This window comes from Marmota marmota, unplaced genomic scaffold (genome assembly GCF_001458135.2).
Source record: "Marmota marmota marmota unplaced genomic scaffold, marMar, whole genome shotgun sequence".
NCBI classification, from domain to species: Eukaryota; Metazoa; Chordata; class Mammalia; order Rodentia; family Sciuridae; genus Marmota; species Marmota marmota.
The window spans coordinates 12,168,360-12,189,826 of NW_026000075.1; the positions used below are offsets into that span (position 1 = coordinate 12,168,360).

Consider the following 21,467-nt stretch of genomic DNA (forward strand, 5'->3'; position numbering starts at 1 on the left):
AATACTAATAATCTGCTATGGTAATAAGAATAAACAAAGAGGAATTAAAAACAGATTAGGGCAGGTTAAGAAAGAAGAGAATGGTAAGAAAATAAGTCAATGCTTAATTGCAAACTATAAAAAAATTAAATAAAAAAAAAAGCACAGTTCCTTTCAGACACAATGATGAAAGACTACATGAAATAACAGAAGCCAGGTAACAGTGGAATGTCACCTTCAAAAGGCCTAAGGAAAGTGAGTACTAACCTAGAATTCTATATGCTGCAAAAATAGTCCTCAAAAACAAAGTGAAATAAAAACATTTTCAGGTAAAAACTACTAAACCCATCACCAGTAAGCTTATAAGAAAATATGAAATGGAGTTCTTCAGGAAGAAAAATATGTCAGATGGAAGAACAATGACACAAAAAGGAAAGAACAAAAAGTAAAATGTGGGCAAATTAAGGGATCAATTATTTAAAACACTAACACACATACACAGAATTTTAAACTATGCAAAAAGCACCAAAGGCAGGAAAGAAAAAGAAATTAATCAGAAATATGCTAAGGTCACTGTATTTTCTGGAAAATGATGAAAGTATTATTAATAATTTGTACTAAATTTTAATAAGAACGCAAGATGCAATCTCTAGACAAACCAGTAAAAGAATGAAGTTTAAAAAAAATCATAATATCAACACTACACATTCAAAGACTGACTATACAAAGCGTTGACAAGGATGTAGAGCAAATGAACTCATACCCTGTTGGTGAAACTAGAAACTGACACAAATAGAAAACTGTGTCCATTATCTACTAAAGTTGAATGTGCATATGAACTAGCCAACTCCACAATTAGTCACACACCTAACCGAAATTTTAATACATGTGTACCAAACCACATTTCCAAGAATATTCATAGCAGCAAATCATAATAATCAAAATCTAGGGGGGCAAATCAACAGTAGAACAGAAAAACTGACATAACAGTGAAAACAAATGAAATACTGCTGTGTGATACATGGAGGACTCTCACATCCTGCTGTGTGAAAGAAAACAAATACAAAAGAATACAAGCTGTATGAATCCATTTATATAAAGTTTGAACAACAAAAAGGCAAAATTAATGTGTGGTGCTAAGACAGTGGTTGTGTTTGGGGAGAAGGGAGTCCTAGTGGCTAGGAGAAAGCATAAAATGGTATTTCAGGATGCTGAAGGACCTTCACTCTTGATCCAAGTGATCATCTATGAAATGAAATAAGTATTCACTTCGTGAAAACATATCTGCCAAATATTAATGATCTGTGCATTCTGCTACATCTATTTCTACAATTTAGAAGATATTAAAAACTGTAAAAATAAAGGTAGATGAGTCTGATAAACAACCAAACTGAAATTAATAATAATAATAATAACAGCAGTAAAGATTTCTAAAAGGAGCACAAACTATATAAAAGGTTCAAAGACCAAAGGAAAGAAAACCTTAACAACTTATAGTACCAGAAGAACAGAGAATTTAGTCCGTATTATTAGGAATGTCTTTCTTTAACTGACTCATTTAACTTGTGAACAAAATGTAGAAGATTTTGTTAGTTGTAAGACAGATTATAAATGTTGACAACGTTGGCAATGTAAAAGTAAACTATGTAACTAAAAGAAAAATTTGAAGAGAGAGTATAGGTAGCTAAAACAGAGTCAATATATTGGCTAAAACAGAACAAGAAACTAAGATGTGAGATTAAACAGGTGACCAACAGATTTCCTTCAAAAATACAGCAGTAGAGAAAGTGGGCAGACAATCTCAAACTATATTATAGAGCAATAGTAACACAAACAGTATGGTATCAGCATAATAACAGACATGAAGACCACTGGAATAGAAGAGAGAGACAAATGGATGTAGATTAAGTCATCTGATCCTTGACAAAGGTGCCCAAAGCATATGTTGGAGAAAAGACAGCCTTTTTAACAAATGGTGCTGGGAAAACTAAAAATTCACATATAGCAAAATGAAACTAGATCCCTATCTCTCACCTGGCATTAAAAAGCAACTCAAGGGCTAGCGTTGTGGCTCAGTGGTAGCATGCTCGCCTAGCAAGTGCCAGGCCCTGGGTTGGATCCTCAGCACCACATAAAAACAAATAAAGGTATTGTGTCCAACTACAACTAAAAAAATAAATATTAAAAAAAAAAAGCAACTCAAAATGAATCAAAGACCTGGAAATTAGACCAGAAACACTAAAATTGCTAGAAACAAACATAGGATTAATATTAAAACAATGAGGGATGGGGTTGTGACTCAGTAGTAGAGCACTTGCCTTGCATGCGTGAGGCACTGGGTTTGATCTTCAGCACCACATAAAAATAAATAAATTAAATAAAGGAAAAGAAAATCTCAAGGGCGGGGGATATGGCCCAGTGGTAGAGTGCTTGCCTAGCACGCATGAGGCAGTGGGTTCGATCCTCAGCACTACATACAAATAAATAAAGATATTTAAAAAAAATTTTTTTAAATATTCAAACAAAAAAAGGAGTGTAAGCACTGAATGTCTCAAAAAATTCCTGAAGTTCAAGAAATAAAACCAAGAATCAATAAGTAGGACAACATCAAAATAAAAAGATCTTTGCCAGTTACTTTTCCAACAGGGGATTAATATCCAGAACATATAAAGAACTCAAAAAAATACATAACCTGACTAATGGATGGGCAAATGAACTAAATCGACATTTCTCAGAAGAAAAAACACAAATGGCCAACAGACATGAATATACATTCGACATCCTGAGGAATTAAGAGAAATGCAAATCCAAACTATATTGAGATTTTTATCTTGCTCCAGTAAAAATGGAGATTATCAAGAATATAAATAACAATAATTGCTGGAAAGGATGTGGGGGAAAAGTGCACTTATATAATGTTGGTGGGACTGAAAATTAATACAACCACTTTGGAAAGCAGTATGGAGAATCCTCAAAAACTAGGAATGGAATCACCATATCACCCAGCTATCCCACTCCTTGGTATTTATCCAAAAGATCTAAAATCAGTACACTATGATAATATATGCATAACTATGTTTATAAGAGCAAATTCACAATAGCTAAGTTATAAAACCAGCCTAGGTACAAAGAAAATGTGGTATACATATGTAAAATGGAGTTTTACTCGGCCATAAAGAAGAATGAAATTATGTAATCTGAAAATAAATGGATGGAATTAGAGACACTGTGCTAAGTGAACTAAACCAGACTAAGAAAGTCAAGATCAAATGTTTTCCCTCATATGAAGAAGCTGGTGTTGTGTGTTGGGCAGATACATATTTTTAACAAAGTGGGGGGAATATCACAAAAACAGAAGTCCAATAGAGTAGAGGAAAGGAATCAAAGGGAGGGAGGAGAGGAGGGCATATGGGAACATTGGGGAATGAAATCTACCAAATTATACTATGTTCATGTATAAAGATACAATAATAAATTGTTATAGATAATAGATATAAATAAAATATACTAATTAAAATAATAATAATAGAAGGAATATTTGTAAAGTCCAGAAAGAGGATTAGAAGGAAGGAGAAGGGGAGGGAAAGGAAGGTTCAGGGAAATGAGATTCGTCAAATTGTATGTTATGTATGAATATGGTAAAAAGAACCCCACTGTTATAAGTAATTATAATGTACCAAAAAATGCAGGTAGATAAGAAGACTAACCATGTAATACTAATTATTTTAACTGGGTAATGGATACAGGGGTTTTCTTATACTATTCTGCCTACTTTATGTTTGAAATTTTCCATAATAAAAAGTTAGATTTTATTGACTGCTGTGGTGGTACTGGAGATTGAACACAGGCTTCACACATGCTAAGCAAGTGCTCTACCACTGAGTTCCCACCCCAGATCTTTATTCCCCCATTCTTTTTTATTGGTGCATTATAGTTATACATTTATTGTTACATATTTGTACATGCACACAATATAACAATATAATTTGGCCAATATCATTCTCCACAAGCACTTTCTTAAAAATTTTATTTTAAGGCAGGGTCTCACTAAAAGTTGCCCAAGTTGGCCAGAAACTTGTAATCCTTCTGACTGCCATCTCCCAAGTAGTTGGATTTTGGGCATGAGGAATCCTGTCATTCAGCACAGTTGTTTTTTTCAAAAGGTAACCAAGAGAAGAGCAAAATATAATACGCCTATCACACACTAAAAAGAAAAGGAGAAAGGAGGAGGAAGTGTGAACTAAATTTTTTAAGTCCAGAAATACATAAACTTCAAAAACCAAAAAACAGAGATATAAACATTCAACGGGGAAACACATACACACACACACACACACACACACAAAATTATGGCTAAAAAGTGGTTACTCTAAGAAGTCAAACTTAGAAGGGGTGAGCCACAATAATGATTTGCACTACACACTTTAAAAAAAATAAATGGTTACTATTTTAAATATTTTCTAACTGTGTGCAGTGGTACATGCCTATAATCCCATTGGCTCAGGAGGCTGAGGCAGGAGGATTTCAAGCTTAAAGCCAGCTTTAGCATTTTAGCAAGGCCCTAAGCAACTTAATGAGACCCTGTCTCTAAATAAAATTAAACAAATAAAAAAGGGGTAAGGATATGGCTCAGTGTTTGAGTGCCCGTAGCACAAAAAAAAAACAAAAAAATTTAAATTAGGAATTTGTTCTGTTTTAAAAACTGATAAAATGCTTAATTAATAGAAAACAATAGTGGCAGTTAAGATATTTTAATTGTATTTAAAATAAGCAATTAGTTGACAAACTGAAAGAATCGATAATTCTAATATTACCAAGTATTCTAAATACCATACATTGTGATTTTTAGATTATTTTAAAATGAAAATGTTTCCCAAACTATTTCCTAATTTAAATTAATTACCAAATTAAATCAGAATAAAATTCTCAAATTATTAAAAACCATTTGTCTTTTATCACTATCATCTAATACCTAAGCCAATGTGTCATATTTCTAAACTGTTGTATCTTATTAAAAAGCTACTGAGGGGCTGAAGATATAGCTCAGTTGGTAGAGTGCTTGCTTTGCATGCATAAGGCCCTGGGTTCAATCCCCAACACTGCCCCCCCCCAAAAAAAGCTACTGAAATAGTGTATTTATAATATAACAAGTTATCTTACCTCCTTTTCCTCACCAACTTGGTCCAAACTCTCATGACTTGAAGGATTATATGGAATTACTAAAAATCCAAACCCAAGAATTAAAAAGAAACACAATTAAAGTACTTTAACATAAATATTTCTTTTGATGATTATGAGTTTGCACTTCTTTTTGAGTTTTTTTCTTCTGAGTAAGTTTTTATCATTTAAATCTGAATACTTGTCCTACTAATAGCATGTTATATATAAACTTAAGAGTCAAATCCTAATCTTTATAGGTAGAGAGAGAAAGCACCAACTTGGTAGCCAAGTATTGCTCTAATAAATATTTTTTAAACAATTCTCTCTTTTTTTTTTTTACAAATTAATCAAGAAATTCCTTGTATATGGCTGACTCAAAAACCCTATTTAAATCTTTCAGTATGACTGAAGCACAGCAGTCTTTTTTCTTACTTTTTTCACACTTCAAAAATGTCACTGACTTTCTAAAGTAGGAAAGGTAGCAGAATACAACAGTTACTAATAGGGCATTATGTAAAAATGTGGATGTGTAACCGATGTGATTCTGCAATCTGTATCTGGGGTAAAATTGGGAGTTCATAACCAACTTGAATCTAATGTATGAAATATGATATGTCAAGAGCTTTGTAATGTTTTGAACAACCAATAAAAAAAAAAAAAAGAAAAAAAAGAAATGATAATGCTGGGCTTTTATTCCTTAAAGCAACTGGGGGAAAAGGCCCTACATTTCATAGCTTCAGGAGAAAGAGACTACATTGTTTTTCCAGAAAAACTCCTATCTTCCTTTTTCATGTTTTTTTTTTTTAATTGAATAAAGACCAGATCATGCTGCTGTATCCCATTTAATTGCTCTCCAAATTTCTCAGATCTGTGCTTAAGGTTTTGTTCCTATTTAACATTTTTACTCACAGCATAGTTTTAGATTTCCTATAACTGCATTTCTATCTTCTACATAATATCTACTTCTGCTAATAAGGCTTGGAATAAAAATAGGTCACCTGAATACAGTCAATATGGTCCACAAAATCTGCTTTAAATTTTTTCATGGTGAAAAACAAACTAGGTTTGATGAATGTAAAAGAGTCTCAAAAAGAAATGTATCTGAATTAGAAAAATAAGTTATTTCTTAAGATTTTACACAAATATCTAAAATATTTATGTAAACTATATGGTTAAATAAATATTATGACTAAACTTACCACCACAAAATAAGCTTATTTCCTATTGCTAGAGAAGAATATTAATGTTTTTGAGCTTGGGTAGAAGTCTTCAAATACTACCTTGTTTATGAAAAACGGTTCATGTGAGCCTCATTCTTACCTGTCTGTGGATGGTCTGAATGCATGGAGGACTGGTCCATTGGCATCATTGGTTCCTATAAACATTTCCAAAGACACACTTAGTAGATTCTTTTTAAATTCCAATATTTCTATAAATTCAGAAACAACATTTTTTTTCAATGAGGAATATTAAAATTTAAATTTGAAAGAATAAACCTTAGGTGACAGTTGTTATTATATCTAGTAGTGTTTTATAAAACCCTATAACATTCCTGTGAATGAGATAACGTTAGTCACATTTTACAAAAAAACAAAACAAAACTAATTCAAACCATTGATTGGAAATTAAACTCCTATGCACTCTGATTTGTTTCTCTTCTACATTATCTTTTCTTTCTTGAATTCCACTTTAAGTCTTTGGCAAGATATTTCTAGAATATGAGTTCTTTGTTGAGGTCCAGAGATAGTTTTCAAGATATTTATAAACTCTTTAAAATTATGTTTTATTTTATAGGTTTCCCATTTTTCTGAACATTCTTAAAGGTGTCAGTGGCCCAAAAAAGGAAAGGAAATACCTTCTAGAAACTGACTTAACCAACAACCATCTGCAAATAATCTCAGGAACAATGTTAATTCAAACCAAAGTTGTTACTAATTTGTTAATCTTATATTCAAATTTAATGCAGGAAGAAGTAAACTTGAGGAAGAACATTAGATACACAATTATAATTTTAAAACTACTTAATGACAGGCTTTGAAGCGTATGGATTTTTGAAGAAATTCAACCTCTATCTTAAAGTAACAATAACACTATCCCTCTTTCTTCTACATGTATGAACACACAAGTCTTTTTATCACCTAGGAATACTCAGGAATATCATTAGGAACCAGGAAAATTATGTTTATAATTTGTAGCCTTCTGATTTTCCTTAAAATTGGATTCCCCCCCACCTTAACTTTAAACCCATTCCTAAACTTCTATGAACTCACTCCATAATTCCAATACTGAAGAGCTAACAGTAATATCCTACTTTCAATAAATGTCCAAAGAAGGCCAATAAATAAACATGATATAATCACTGTAGAGGACAATTTAGAAAGATGCATCCTATTCCTTCTAAAAATGCATTTCTTTTAACCTAGTAATTCTGTTGCTGGATCTTTAAGGAAATAAGATTTATTTATCATGCAGTTCATCATGATTTTCTTTATAAACAACCCTAATGGTTCAACCCCAGGAAAGTAAGTTATAATCAACCACAGGTTAAAAAAATTATAGTAGAGACATGTAACAAATTACTATGCTAAGAAGTGTATTTATACTAGCTATAAATACACATAGAAAGATGACCAGATTATATTGTTCAGTGACAAAAATGGGTTAAAAAATAGGATGCATATGACCTCACTTTTGTTAAAAGGTATATAAAAGAGACACTCAATACACATGCCTTCTGTTGGATAAGTACTAGTCTTCTACAATAAAATTATAAGGAAAAAAAGGACAGGGGATGAACTAGTAAATTTAAAAATATCTAAGAGATATGAATCAATTACAATTTAATCCTGATTCCTAATGAAAACAAAAACCAAAATTATGACACTAATGGAACAACTGAAATTTTGAGCATTATCTGGATGGATATTTGAAATAAGAAATTTGTTTTTTCTAGTTAGATATTTTTAAAAAGCCTCTTTTAGAAGTATATACTGAAATATATAAGTTTCAAAATAATACTGGGCAAGGAAAAGTTTAGTGGGGGGAAATAGATGAAAATAAAGTTGATCATTAAGTGTTAACTTTTAAGGCTGGGGGACTGCTCCATCCACCCACCATTGTACGGTTTCACCTATTCTTATATGTTTATATATTTTTCATATATAAAAATTGAAAATGCTCATGTAAATAAATTTGCATAAGAAAATTTTCGGAAATATATAGCTCAAAAGACAATTACCTTTAGATGGCAGAATTTATGAGAATATTTTTTTTAATTTTTATTTTTAGTTGTAGATGGACATAATACCTTTATTTTTAATTTTATGTGGTTTCAGGGATCGAACCCAGTGCCTCATGCATGCTAGGCAAGCGCCGTACCACTGAGCCACAACCCTGGCCTATGAGAATTTTTAACTAATTTTTCCTGTATTCATCTGCATTCTCTATTTTGTCTAAGTGTGCCTTAATTCATAGGTAAAATATGAAGAGAAAAATCAAAATTTTAAATGCTTTTTTCCCCAGTAATCCCACACTTTAAATAGCAAACGAGATACTCCTAACTCTTTTGCTTAAGCATAGAATAATGGGAGCTATAAAGTAAAGAATTTAAAGAAGAGAAAAAAGTCTTTTAAATAGTTCTTCCTATATCTTAACCAGAGAATCAGAGAATTTTATAGGTCAAAAAGAAGAAAACTACATCCTACAAATAAATATTATCATAAGTATTTCAAAAGTTACAAAGTTCACAATATATCAAGTGGAATGTAAAGTGTTCCTACCCACACTAACAATTTTTTGAGATGTTCTTTAACATCTCCCTATTTTTAAAAAATATTTTTTTAGTTGCAGATGGACACACTATCTTTATTTTATTTACTTATTTTTATTTAGTGCTGAGGATCAAACCTAGTGCCTCACACATGCTAGGCAAAAGCTCTACTACTGAGTTACTACCCTAGCCCAAAATCTTGTTAACCTTGTTTTCATAGTTTATCAAGCATACTATATTTAAAAAAAAAAAAAGACAACTGTGTCTTACCGGTGGCAAAGAATGTCGCCCACATTCAATTGTGACTAGCTTGTGGCACTTCTTATGAACCAAGAGTTTGCAGTTGATGCACTTATATCCTTGGCGTCCAAGTCCCCATATTCGGTCTGTGCAGATGGCACAATGAGCACGCTGCCAAAAGTATTTTATTAACAAACAAAAAAAGGTTATAATCATTTCCAAGAGTTTGCTCATAAAAGAATGAAAGTGGTTTTTTTCTTCAACTCAATTCTCTTCATCGTGGTGTTAATTGTCAGCACATGAAAAAACAAAACAAACTTTCCTTACATATAATTTTTCAAAAGCAATGAAGTTCAGTGAAAGAGAAACAGGAAAGGGAGCTTGTTTTAAGGAGACAGTGACGTGTGCAATCATGTTGCTGTTTGTTATTAAGGTCAAAAAATTTTCATAATTAAGTCATAGTAATGAAAGCAGAAACAATGAATTAACTTGAAAACCATAAGACTTTTCATACTGTCAAGGGTCAAATTAAAGTCCTGTTTTGGCCTCATATTTTACAATTCTCCAGCCTTAACCTGAGTGGCTGGGATTATATGTATGAGCCACCACACAGGGCCAAAGCCCTGCTTCCCCACTCCACCACTGGGGAATGTACCCAGGGGTGCTCTACCACTGAGATGCATCCCCAGATTGATCAATCCATCTGTCTATAAATCTATCTACATATTTATCTGTATTTTGAGACAGGGTCTTGCTAAATTGCTGAGGCCAGCCTCAAACTTCCCATCATCCTGCTTCAGCCTTCCTAGTTGTTGGGTTATAGGCATGCACCACTATGGCTCACAGCCTTGTGTACTTGAACAGCAATACCTGAAGTGACTTTTCATTTGTTAGACATTTTTAATATCAGTGCTATTGGGATCCCAGCTAGCTGTTTCTATTTTCATGAATTTCTAATTTCATGAATTTTAATTAATTTAGTACATAACATTAATTTCAGAATAGAAATTAAGTCCATAAATTTGTATTTACAACAAATTTAAAAACATGGTCTTCTGGGCTGAGGTTGTAGCTCAGTGGTAGAGCGCTTGCCTAGCATGTGCGAGGCACTGGGTTTGATTCTTGGCACCACATATACAATAAATGAATAAAATAAAGGTCCATCAGCATCTAAAAAATATTATAAACAAACAAACATGGTCTTCTGGAGACAGCCTGCCTGCTTTCAAACCTTGACTCTACCATTTACTAGCTGTGTCATCTTGGGCAAGTTACTTAACTGCCCTACATTTCATTTTCCTCATCTACAAAATTAAATTATATACTAGTTATCTCATAGAGTTGTTATAAGGATTAAATGAATATGCATAAAAGCACTGGAAAAATTGCCTGATATAATTCAAAATATACCCTACTGTCATATATATCTAAAAAGAAAAAATTTTAAAAATGAATAAAAAAAGAAAGTCATCATACCACAGTAATATATGCAGACCCATGTTTATAGCAGCACAACTCACAAAAGCCAAACTATGGAACCAGCCTAGGTGTCCATTAATGGATAAATGAGTAAAGAAAACGTGATACACATACACATACACATACACACATACACACACACACACACACACACACACAAACGAGTTCTATTCAGCCACAAAGTAAAATGAAATTATGTCATTTGTAGGAAAACAAATGAAACTAGAGACCATTATGTTAAGTGAAATAAGTAAACTCAAGGTAAAGGGATGTATGTTTTCTCTCATATGTGGAAGCTAGAGAGGAAAAGGGGAAAAAAAAGGTAGAGGTGGATCTCATGAAAATCAAAGGAAGATCAGTACAGGAAAGGGACTAAAAGGTGAGAGGTAGGGAGAAAAGGGCAAGTGCTGGGGATTGATATTGATTAAATTATATTGTTATATAGTATGCATGTATAAATGTGTAACAACAAATCCCATCATTATATGCAACCATAATTCACCAATAAAAAATGTGGGGAACAATAATATTTTTAAAAACTGCTTGATATAGTATAAAAGCTAGATAAGCATTTGCTATTTATTTTCTAAACAATGAAAATTAAATTACAACATTAAATGGTTTGCAAAACAAACCTTGATAATTTTCTGAACTGTCTTGAATTACATTTTGTTTTGTTTGGATTATATTTTAAAATGCAAATTTCTTATAGCTAGGGTAACCACATAATTAATAAACTAATTTGGAGCATTTAAAAAAATTTATTATTTGTTGATGAACCTTTATTTATTTATATGTGGTGCTGAGAATCAAACCCAGTGCCTCACACATGCTAGGCAAGCATTCTACCACTGAGCCACAATCCCAGCCCAACTTGGAGCATTTTTAAGAGTGAAAGGGGCTAGGTGTGTAGCTCAACAGTAGAGTACCTAGCATGTCAAAGCCCTGGGTTGAACTTTCAACACTGAAAAAGAAAAAAACAAAGTACAAAAGGATATGCTATTAAAAATACAGGTATACTACCCCAGTTAAACTGGGAATGTAAGGCTCTGCTACTTTTTCAAAAGTGACTAAAAGATTTAGGAACAAAATAACTAACTTTCATAGGGGGACAAAAAAAAAAAAAAGATGTCTCAAATTACCAACATCCAACAAACTAAATTTACCCTGTTGAAACGTTTGGCTTGAAAAGTGTGGCCATTTGCACAATAAAGCTTTCTCCAGCGACGGGCACCTCTGCGGTAGATGGATTCTGAAAAGGTTAAAAGTTAAGAAAAGAAAAAAAGAGCAAGTATGAATAGAAGTAATTTTATAATTAAGTTTGTTATTTTTTTTTCATGATATTCACTACAGGAAAAAAATATATACTGATAAAAACCATTAACTGAAAAAGTAAAACATGTTCTTCAAAACTAAATGAAAATAAAGACCAGGCGGTATAAATGTTGCAATTATTACTATTGCTTTTTTTTTTTTAAATGTACCCCAAGGTTGTTTTTTTTTTTTGGTAGAGGGATTGAACTCAAGGGTGCTTAACCACTGAACCACCTCCACAGCCCTTTTTGTTTTGTGAGACAGGGTCTTGCTAAACTGCTTAAGGCCTTGCTAAATTGCTGAGACTGGCATTGAACCTGTGATCCTCTTCCCTAGGCTTCCAGAGTTGTTGGGACTATAGGTATCTGCCACTGCACCCAACCCAAACGTTTTTATTTAAAAAAAACTTTAAGCCCACAGAATGCTGAAACACAAAACCTGCACTCTGTAGCTTTACCAATTATTAATGTTATGTCACCTTTGCTTTCCTCTCTATAAAAAATATAATTTATTTTCTTCCCTCAAACATTTGGAAGTCCAGATGCAGACATCATAAAGCTTAAATACCCTTAACTAACTAACTACTCACTGCCTGAGATTAAGGTCATTCTCATAACCACAGTATCTTTCGTATGTCTTAGACATTAACATTAATTCAGTATCACCCAATATAGAGTTCATATACAAAAATTTCCTAATTGCTCCAAAAGTGTCTTTTAAAACTCTTTTTCTATCTAGGCTCTAATCAAGAGTCAGGCATCTCATTTTTTTTTCTTAATCCCTTATTATAAAACATTCATTCTGTCTTATATATTTTAGTTTTTTTTTTTTTTTTTTTTTTTTGGAGTTTTAGTTGTCTTACGTTTTATATTCCGGGTTTGTCTATTTCCTCATGGGTCAGTATTAAATACTTTCGGCCAAAAAATAACATATAGATGATGTGTATTTCTTATGGCAGTACATCAAGAGGCACACAAATGTTAGAATGTAGCCTCCCATTACATTACACTGTTAAATGTAGCGACTGCAGATCTCTACATTGTAAAGGTACATTTTGCTTTGTGAAAAGGTGAAAGATTTACACAAAGAGAAACCAGAATAGACAGTATTTTACCTAAGCAATTTGATATTTTGTAACCACAAGAGTATCTTCTTCCCCAACAACTTTTATCCAACAGTTTTATGTTAATGCTTTTCTTAAACACACTTAGAGAAAAAGGTTCCACAAGTTGTCCAGTCCAGGCCACCATAATTTTGGTTAAGACTATCACATATATTGTCTATTAGTCATTAGTCATAACATTTCACCTCTATAGCTAATACTAGGGAAAGATTAATTAAGTTTCTAAATTCTTTATTATTATTATTTTTATTTGGTACTGGGGACTGAACCCAGGGACACTTAACCACTAAGTAATATCCCTAACCCTTTTTATTCTTTATTTTCGGACAGATTTCACTAAGTTTGCTCATAGTCTCGCTAAGTTGCTAAGGCTGGCTTTGAACTTATGATCCTCCTGTCTCAGTTTCCCGAGCCACTGGGTCTAAATTCATATTTTAAAGCAAATGTCGCATTGAGTTCACTATTTCACATTAAAATAGAAAAGACCAGTTGTAATACTCTGAATTAGAAATCTTCAGATAGCATAACCTTAAATACAGGTGCATTTGCTTTAATTATATTGCTAGCAATAGCCAAAGTAGAACAGTTCTGTTAATAATATTTTAACCTGAAAGAACATTCCATTTCAGAAGTTTTTTTGAACTACCTTGACATACCTTAAGCATTTTTTTTTTAAATATTTATTTATTTATTTTTCGGTGGACACAACATCTTTGTTTGTATGTGGTGCTGAGGATCGAACCCGGGCCGCACGCATGCCAGGCGAGCGCGCTACCACTTGAGCCACATCCCCAGCCCCATACCTTAAGCATTTTAATGTTGCCTGAGAATTAAAAGGGCCAAGAGACCTCATCAGTTTTCCTCCATGCCCTAGTTTAGTAATATATATTTTACTGGTGGAGGGGTGATGTAAAAATCTCCACCAGTAAATGTAAAGATGGAAATTAAGCATGAACTATAATAAAAGCTGGGAAATTATATTTTATCTGGGAAGCATGCTACAGATTTATGATAGACTTGGATGAGGATGGGACTCTGGAATCAGGAAGATCTTCTACAATGGCAAGTAATTTGAAATTCTGGCTTTGGACAAAGAAATCCAGCTGGGTGAAGGTAGCTTATGTGGCTTTAATCATTCTGCACCTGGAACCCTAGAGAAACATTTCTAGTTAAATCCAAATGTGCATTTTTAACAACTGCCTCAAGGTTCCACCTATTTTTTTAATTTCCCCATCCTCCTCCTCTTCTTCTTTTAATTAATATTTTTTAGTTGTCAATGGATTTTTTCTTTATTTGTTTATTTATATTTGGTGCTAAGGATCGAACCCAGAGCCTCAGATATGCCAGGAAAGTGCTCTACCACTGAGCCACAACCCCAGTCACCCCATCTTCTTATACAGTACATGGATCCCATTTAACCCCATATATTAACACCCAAAATTTTTCAATTTTCCCCTTTTACTATGGAGTATGAAGTCACAGAATTAGAACTTCAGACCTTGAAATTTCACTTAATTCAAAGTAAAACATTCACTGCTATTTTTCTTCTGAAGTCACAGATATGTACAGAAAGCAGAAACCATAAATGAAAATGAGCTAATATCCATAATTAATGCATTATACCATATACCAAAGAGTAGTAACTTACAGTAAAATAGTTTGCATATGTAAATTATGTCAGAACAAACAATAGTTGATTCCTTCATTTTATCTTATTAATAATAACCATCTGGGTTGGAGGTGTGGCTCAGTGGTAGAATGTATCCCTGGTTTTGAGCAAAGTGAAAGGTCATGGGTTTGAGTCCCAGCAACATAAAAACAATCCAAATATAATCATCAGCTTAGACATTCAAAAGAATTTCCATAATGATTACTAAGAAACAAGCTGAAGTATTCGGAGGTGAAGAGTCATGTCACTTACTTACTATCATATGGTATAATAAAAATAAAACAAATGTGCGCTTGTTAATATATGTGTGTGTGCATATATTTACACAGAGGCACAGAGGTAAAGCGATCAGAGAAAATATAAATAACTGGTAAATTTGTGCAAAGGATATATGGTATTCTTGTTTTCTTAGATTTGAAAATTTCCAAAATTAAAAAACATGAAGACACATGACTTAAAATTTAACTTAGTTTTCCTTTTATATGTACAACAGACAAGTATGTGAGTTGTAATTAATTATCTGAATTTCATCTGGCAAAAGAAGAACATAGGCAGTCACTAATATATTCTAAATTGGACTGAAAAAATGGAAAAGAAATCAAATTAATTAAAAGTTCTATTTATGACTTCTTTGGACTTGTGCCATCACATAAATAACTCTTTTCAATGTAAAAAGTACACAAACACTTACTATCTTCTCCTGGACAAGGCATCCCAGGACGTTCTGGCACACAAGGGAATACTGAAAGAAAAGAAAATTAATTAACAGCATATTTAAAGCATATGAATTATATAAAATTACTAAAGTTGTATAAAAGAAGTTTTTATAAAAGCAAATATGTCTATTAACAAGGCATTAGAAACTCAAATTACTAAATCCAATCTCTCATTACTAATTATTCTTTTTGTCCTTAAAGAAATTAACTAGTACTTCCTTAAATCCTTGTTTTAGTGATAACTTTGCTACCATGAAGAATTAAGTTATAAAAATACATACAAATATGAAACAAAATACCAGAGTTATTTTTAAAGATGTCAAGTAAATTTAGAAATAAAGTAATACTAGAAACAGTACCAAAAATTCAAAAATGTAAGTTCATATTAGGAGCTATAAGTTTATAAAAATATTAAATCAGACCATTTCTATAATGAGGTAGAATAAAAAGCAATAGTATATTTATGAACTTATCAGCTACTATAGTCTATGATGTACTAAAGGACACAAGTTTATTTAATAAGAGCATGGAATATAGTAAGTGTTCAATTTCTAATATTACATATTTTTAAAAGCTGAAATAAGTTAATTTTTTTTAAGCATTTGTTATAATTTTATACTAGAAAAAGATGAGCAAAATAATAAATGGTCTACTAGGATCTCAACAACCTATCTTAAGACTGCTGTGAAGACCCTGGAAGATCATATTTTAACATCCAAGAAGGCATATACAGGTAACAAATTTCCCAAGACTATAAGAAGCAGATTGATTTTACTTTTTCTACCATTTGAGAAACTACTGAAAAAAGACAATTACATATGAATAAGGCACAGAGATTAAGAAAATTATATCAGGATTGTGTTTAAAAAATGATCAATAATAAAGGGTCATTTCTTAAAAAAAAAAAAAAATAACTCCAGGAAGAGTATGAAATGATTACTCTTTTACCATGAATCAAGAGTTCTGAATCCTTATTTAGCTCATAAAGCCTAAAGGCTTCTTCTAATTCCAACTGAGATGATACTGTACACGGGTCTCCTAAAAAATATAAGAAATAAAGCTCAATTTTTGAAGTCTCCAAATGTGATGATTAGTAAACAAATTCCATAATATAATATTTTGGGAAATATATGATAAAGACAGAGCTTTTGCTATTTATTTAGACAATTCTATTCTCTGAAGTAGGTGACATAACTTCCATTTCCATTTGTAGAAAATATTATATAAGGCTCACAAAGACAACATTTTATACATATAAGCCATTTTGTTCTTAATATTCAAAATGCACCAAACAAAATTTGACCATATTTCAAACTGTCACTGCAGTATGATTAATGGAAATGGTCCAGAGCAAGCTACTTTACCAGAAGTGAAAGTAGTTCCATTACCACAATATGGTTAGAGGTCTCCATGGAATCATTTTGTCAATTTTTCTTTCATAACTGAAGTACTCTAAACTTAAGAAAAGCCCCACTTGAGCTGCTTTTAAATATAAATGCACAGTTTTAGTAAACATTGAAATGGAGAAAGGAAGGAACATGTCCCTTAGCCAACTGGTAATCAAGAGGTGGCACATTTTCATGGGCAATGACATTCCTTAATAGAGGAGTCATTAGAAGTCACTTTGATTCCATAATATTTTATAGTAGCATTCAGTTAAAAGTAGGTAGTTTCTTAAAATATGATACAACATTTATATTATAAATTAAAGAAAACGTTGCACTATTTGATTAGATATTTACCTTACTGCTGAAAAAAATCCAGTTAAATTTACTTCATTTTGGAGTAAAAAATGGTAAAACAAAGATTGTGCTTTATAGTACTCTTTTAAATACTTTAAGAAAAAATAAGAAAGATATTAAATTCTTGATCTACCTTTCTCCCTTAAATTTATTAGAACACTTTTATTATATTTTTAAAACAAAATGGCAGAATAATATCTTAAATCAGATGCTAACAGGCAGCCCTCTCTTTACCACTCACCTTCCTCATCTATCCATTTCATGGTAAAAAGCTGTTCATTGTCAAAAGAACACATGTCTCGAACCTCATTGCAAAGGCCCTCAAAGGAGATGGAAGGCTCAAAGTGTGTTATCATGATATCCCTGAAAAAGAAAAGGAGTTTTAAGTTTGAAAATGAATTAAACTATAATAATCTATATATTATTGAATGCTTAATAACTTGATGAAGTTTAGCCAACTTGTGTGTGCATCAGCATGTACTACTTCCAGAAAACTATCCTTTATAGTTTTATAAAGGAAAATTTTAAATATCAATATTAAATTTCTTAAGACAAATATGTTGGATTAATGAGAAACCTTAATTCAATCTCCCCTAATTGAGAAAGCCTACTCTAGCTGTTCTAACAGATGACAGTCCTACTTTTGCCTTAACATTAGTTATCAGACCTTTACTCCTTCGGGAGGAATTTTTGTTCTGCTCTTAAAAGGTTCGCTATATAAGCTTCTACTTTATGTTTAACTGAAATCTGTTTTAAACACCAGTCCCATATCTCCCCTCCCCTAAGAGTCTACCCTTCATCCAAGAGATGCCCTTCTGTCGTGTTATGCCCACTAGCCTGACTTTCATAGATTAACCACCAATAAATCTGTTAATAATTATTTGTACAGCATAATTTCTAGATCTCTGTCTTCATTTTCACCTTTTACCCATAAGAATTACAGTTTGCCAAAATTGGTTTTAAAGTGACTCATATTTTAAGGTAAGTAACCCAAAACATATAGGAAGAGACATACAATATGTATTTCCTTTGGATCAGCATTAGATGAACGACAGTTTAAATAAATTCACAGAGCAGATATTCACTATAAGATTTAAAATTGTAACAAAATGTTTTAAAGTACAGGCTTGTGGTTTTCTCCAAGGAGCCAGCAGAAGGTTTCCTATGACCTAATCTCCACATAATAGCCACAGTGATCCTCTCAAATATAAGTTAAATAGATTGAAAATTTCTTTATTTAACACTTACATAGTGATCCCTATGTATCAGACTGTGTTCTAAGGTTTTTACAAAATTAATGTAGTTCATGTCCTTCCTCTGTTTTAAACTATTCAAATGCATATATAGTCATGCAGAGCAAAATCCGAAGTCCTTAGCAGGGTTCACAAGGGAACCATATGAACTGGCTCCAGCTACCTCTATAACCTATTTTCCCTACCACCACACTACAAATGCTTATAGTCCACCATCTGTCCCAGCTAAAATATAAGCTTGGTAAAGGTGAAAGCAAGGACTTTTTCATCAAAATCCTCCTAGTAGCCAAAGCAGAGCCTACACAGAATAAATAAATGGAAATGACAGCACTGTGAACTAACTTAGGTAGTTGGAACACAGAATAGGAAATAAGAAATTAAAATTTTAGTTATCTGCAAAAAAAGTTACAGCTGAAGTCTTTCAATACTACAAAGGTAAGCAAAAGCCAAACAAGAATAGAAATCAAATGGTCTTTTCTTGGTTATCATTATTTTACCAAGCACCTCGTATTTTTCTGCCCCTCAGAACTCTGTGGCCTTGGCTTTTATAACAATATGCTTCCCTGACTCTGTCTACCATTCTGAACACTTATGTCTCCTTTTGTCTTTGATCACAAGACATTCTTTATACCTTCTCTCACATTCATTCATTCATTCTCTCTCTGAAATCTAATTCACATTCAGTGTTTTAACTACTATGTTTATATAGAGATCTCCTAAATTTGTAATTTCAACTCTGTGTGGTACTTACAACTCTTGATAATCTGGTTCTAATTTCTATTTTCAACTGGATCTGCCACTTCCAACTCTGATTTACTCACAACCCCACACATTAAGATATTAATTACTCAAGTCTAATCCAGACATTCCCTCAGTTTAGGGCTCAGTGTATGGTGGTGAATGAGGGAAACTACTCTGTGATGGGCCCTAAAACTTCCGTTAAACTGTCCAACAGGTATCTTACCATCAATTCACCACATACTGATAACACATCTTCTACTAAATTGTAAACAACTAGAAGATAATAGGAACTCAAATATCTCCCAACTGAATGCAGAAGAAATACTTTCAGATCTGGGATGTAGCTAGTACAGCACCTGCCTGGATGTGTGAAGCCCTGTTCCCCAATACAAGCAAATGCACTATTATTATGTTTTCTTTTTCTATAAACATTTACAGAATACTTATAATACTTATTATGCTTGAGGTGTTTAACAAGCCCTTATCTTATTTAATCTTTACAGTAACTGTCAGACTAGACACACAGAATCCCATCTTGCAGATTTATTTAAAAGGCACACAAGGGAAGATTAGGTACTTTGTTTTACTGATACTGTATTACCACTACCTTAAGCAGCTTCTGACCCACAGTGGATGTTCAAGTAGTTTATGTTCAGTGAAGAGAGGTGTCATATGTTGGACTCTAAGGAAGTACAAAGAAATTAAAAGCATCCCAGAAAGGCATATGAGAGGTAGCCCCAATATAGTGGTTAAAACTCTGAAATCTAAAACCAAAATATTTAGGGGTGTTTTTGGCACTGGGGAATAAACCCAGGGGTGCTTAACCATTGAGCCACATGCCCAGCTCTTTTATATATATTTTCAGAGACAGGATCTCACTAACTTGCTTAGGGCCTCACTAAATTGCTAAGGATGGCTTTGAACTCATGATGCTCCTGCCTCAGCCTCTGGAGCTGCTGGGATTACATGCATGCACCACCAGATCTGGCATGTTTGGGTTTGAATCCAGGCTCTATTACTTACCAGCTAGTGTGTGACCTGAAGTGAGTTACTTAACTTCTTTATGCCTTAATTTTCTCATCTATAAAATAGGAATAATAATACCTCAGATGACATAATGAGGATTAATAAGTTTAGTTAATTAACATTTGTAATACTTGGAATAATGCCTAGCAAATAGCATATTTATATGCATTTAATAATTTTTAAAAATTGTATATTCATACAGTACTCTAAGTAGGAGCGAAACCTCACTAGAGAGACAAAAATAATTTTACCTTCTATCTTTTAAAAACTTTTTTCTTAGTTGTAGATGGACACAATACCTTTATTTTATTTATTTTTGTGTGGTACTGAGGATTGAACCCAGTGCCTCACACATGCTAGGCAAACACTCTACCACTGAGCTACACCGGCCCCCTTTCTACTTTTCTTTTTCCGTTTTTTCTTTTTTTAGTGGTACTGAGGCGGAAACCCATGGCCTTGTGCATACCAGTCAAGAGTTCACTACTACTGAATTCTATACCTGGCCCTGCCCCCCTGCCTTTTTTCATTTTTTCAGTTAATTCTACCTTCTAAAAGCAACATACAACACTTCTAATATAGCTGAAGTAAACATATCTTTGTTGCTTTCTTCCTAAGGGTCCACTGACATGACAGAAAACTGAAACAACAAATTACTAAAGTCTTAATAACAAAAAAGGAACCAGAAGCAGAACAGAAAGAATGAGAAAACTCTAGATGATTAAAAACAGATGGAATAAATATGATTAAGAAAACATACCAGCCCAAAACATCAAAGAGAAACTTTTAAAAGAAAAATGTTTTATTGACATAAGATTATTTTTCCTTCTCTAAGCATTTAATCACACTTCTTGGCACTTCATCTTATAAATGTATTTTACAAAAGGCTAAGGGAAAATTTTTGACTTAAAGAATAGGATAATGTTTAAACCTTTACAATGTAAAATTTACAAAGAAAAATCAAGATGTGGAAAAAGTTAAAAGAAATGTAAATTCAAAAATGTCTCTCTCCTAGTGTCAATCCACTATTTAAAACTGAAAATTTTAAAAGTAGGGAAAAAAAAACAATTTAAAAATAAGCAAAAGATGATTTGAACAGACATCTTTCCAAAGACGATACACAAATAGCCAATAACCATATGAAAGATGCAGCATTATTAATCATTAGGAAACTGAAAATTAAAAGTAAATGAGGTATCACCTCATAGCCATTAAGACGGCTACTATCAAAAAAAAAAAAAAAAAAAAAAAAAAAAAAA

The 21,467-nt window shown here is 32.5% G+C and overlaps 1 protein-coding gene across 1 annotated transcript in view; it reads right to left on the reverse strand.

The window, feature by feature from the left end:
• Prkci (protein kinase C iota) overlaps positions 1-21,467 on the reverse strand; it is a 61,102-nt gene that overhangs the window by 24,853 nt on the left and 14,782 nt on the right. The window contains exons 2-8 of the mRNA XM_015494278.2: positions 17,433-17,554; positions 16,398-16,487; positions 15,425-15,475; positions 11,794-11,879; positions 9,179-9,319; positions 6,460-6,514; positions 5,140-5,198 (exon numbers count right to left, since the gene is read on the reverse strand). Of these exons, the coding sequence (XP_015349764.1) occupies positions 5,140-5,198; positions 6,460-6,514; positions 9,179-9,319; positions 11,794-11,879; positions 15,425-15,475; positions 16,398-16,487; positions 17,433-17,554 (604 nt within the window). The remainder of the gene's footprint in view (positions 1-5,139; positions 5,199-6,459; positions 6,515-9,178; positions 9,320-11,793; positions 11,880-15,424; positions 15,476-16,397; positions 16,488-17,432; positions 17,555-21,467) is intronic.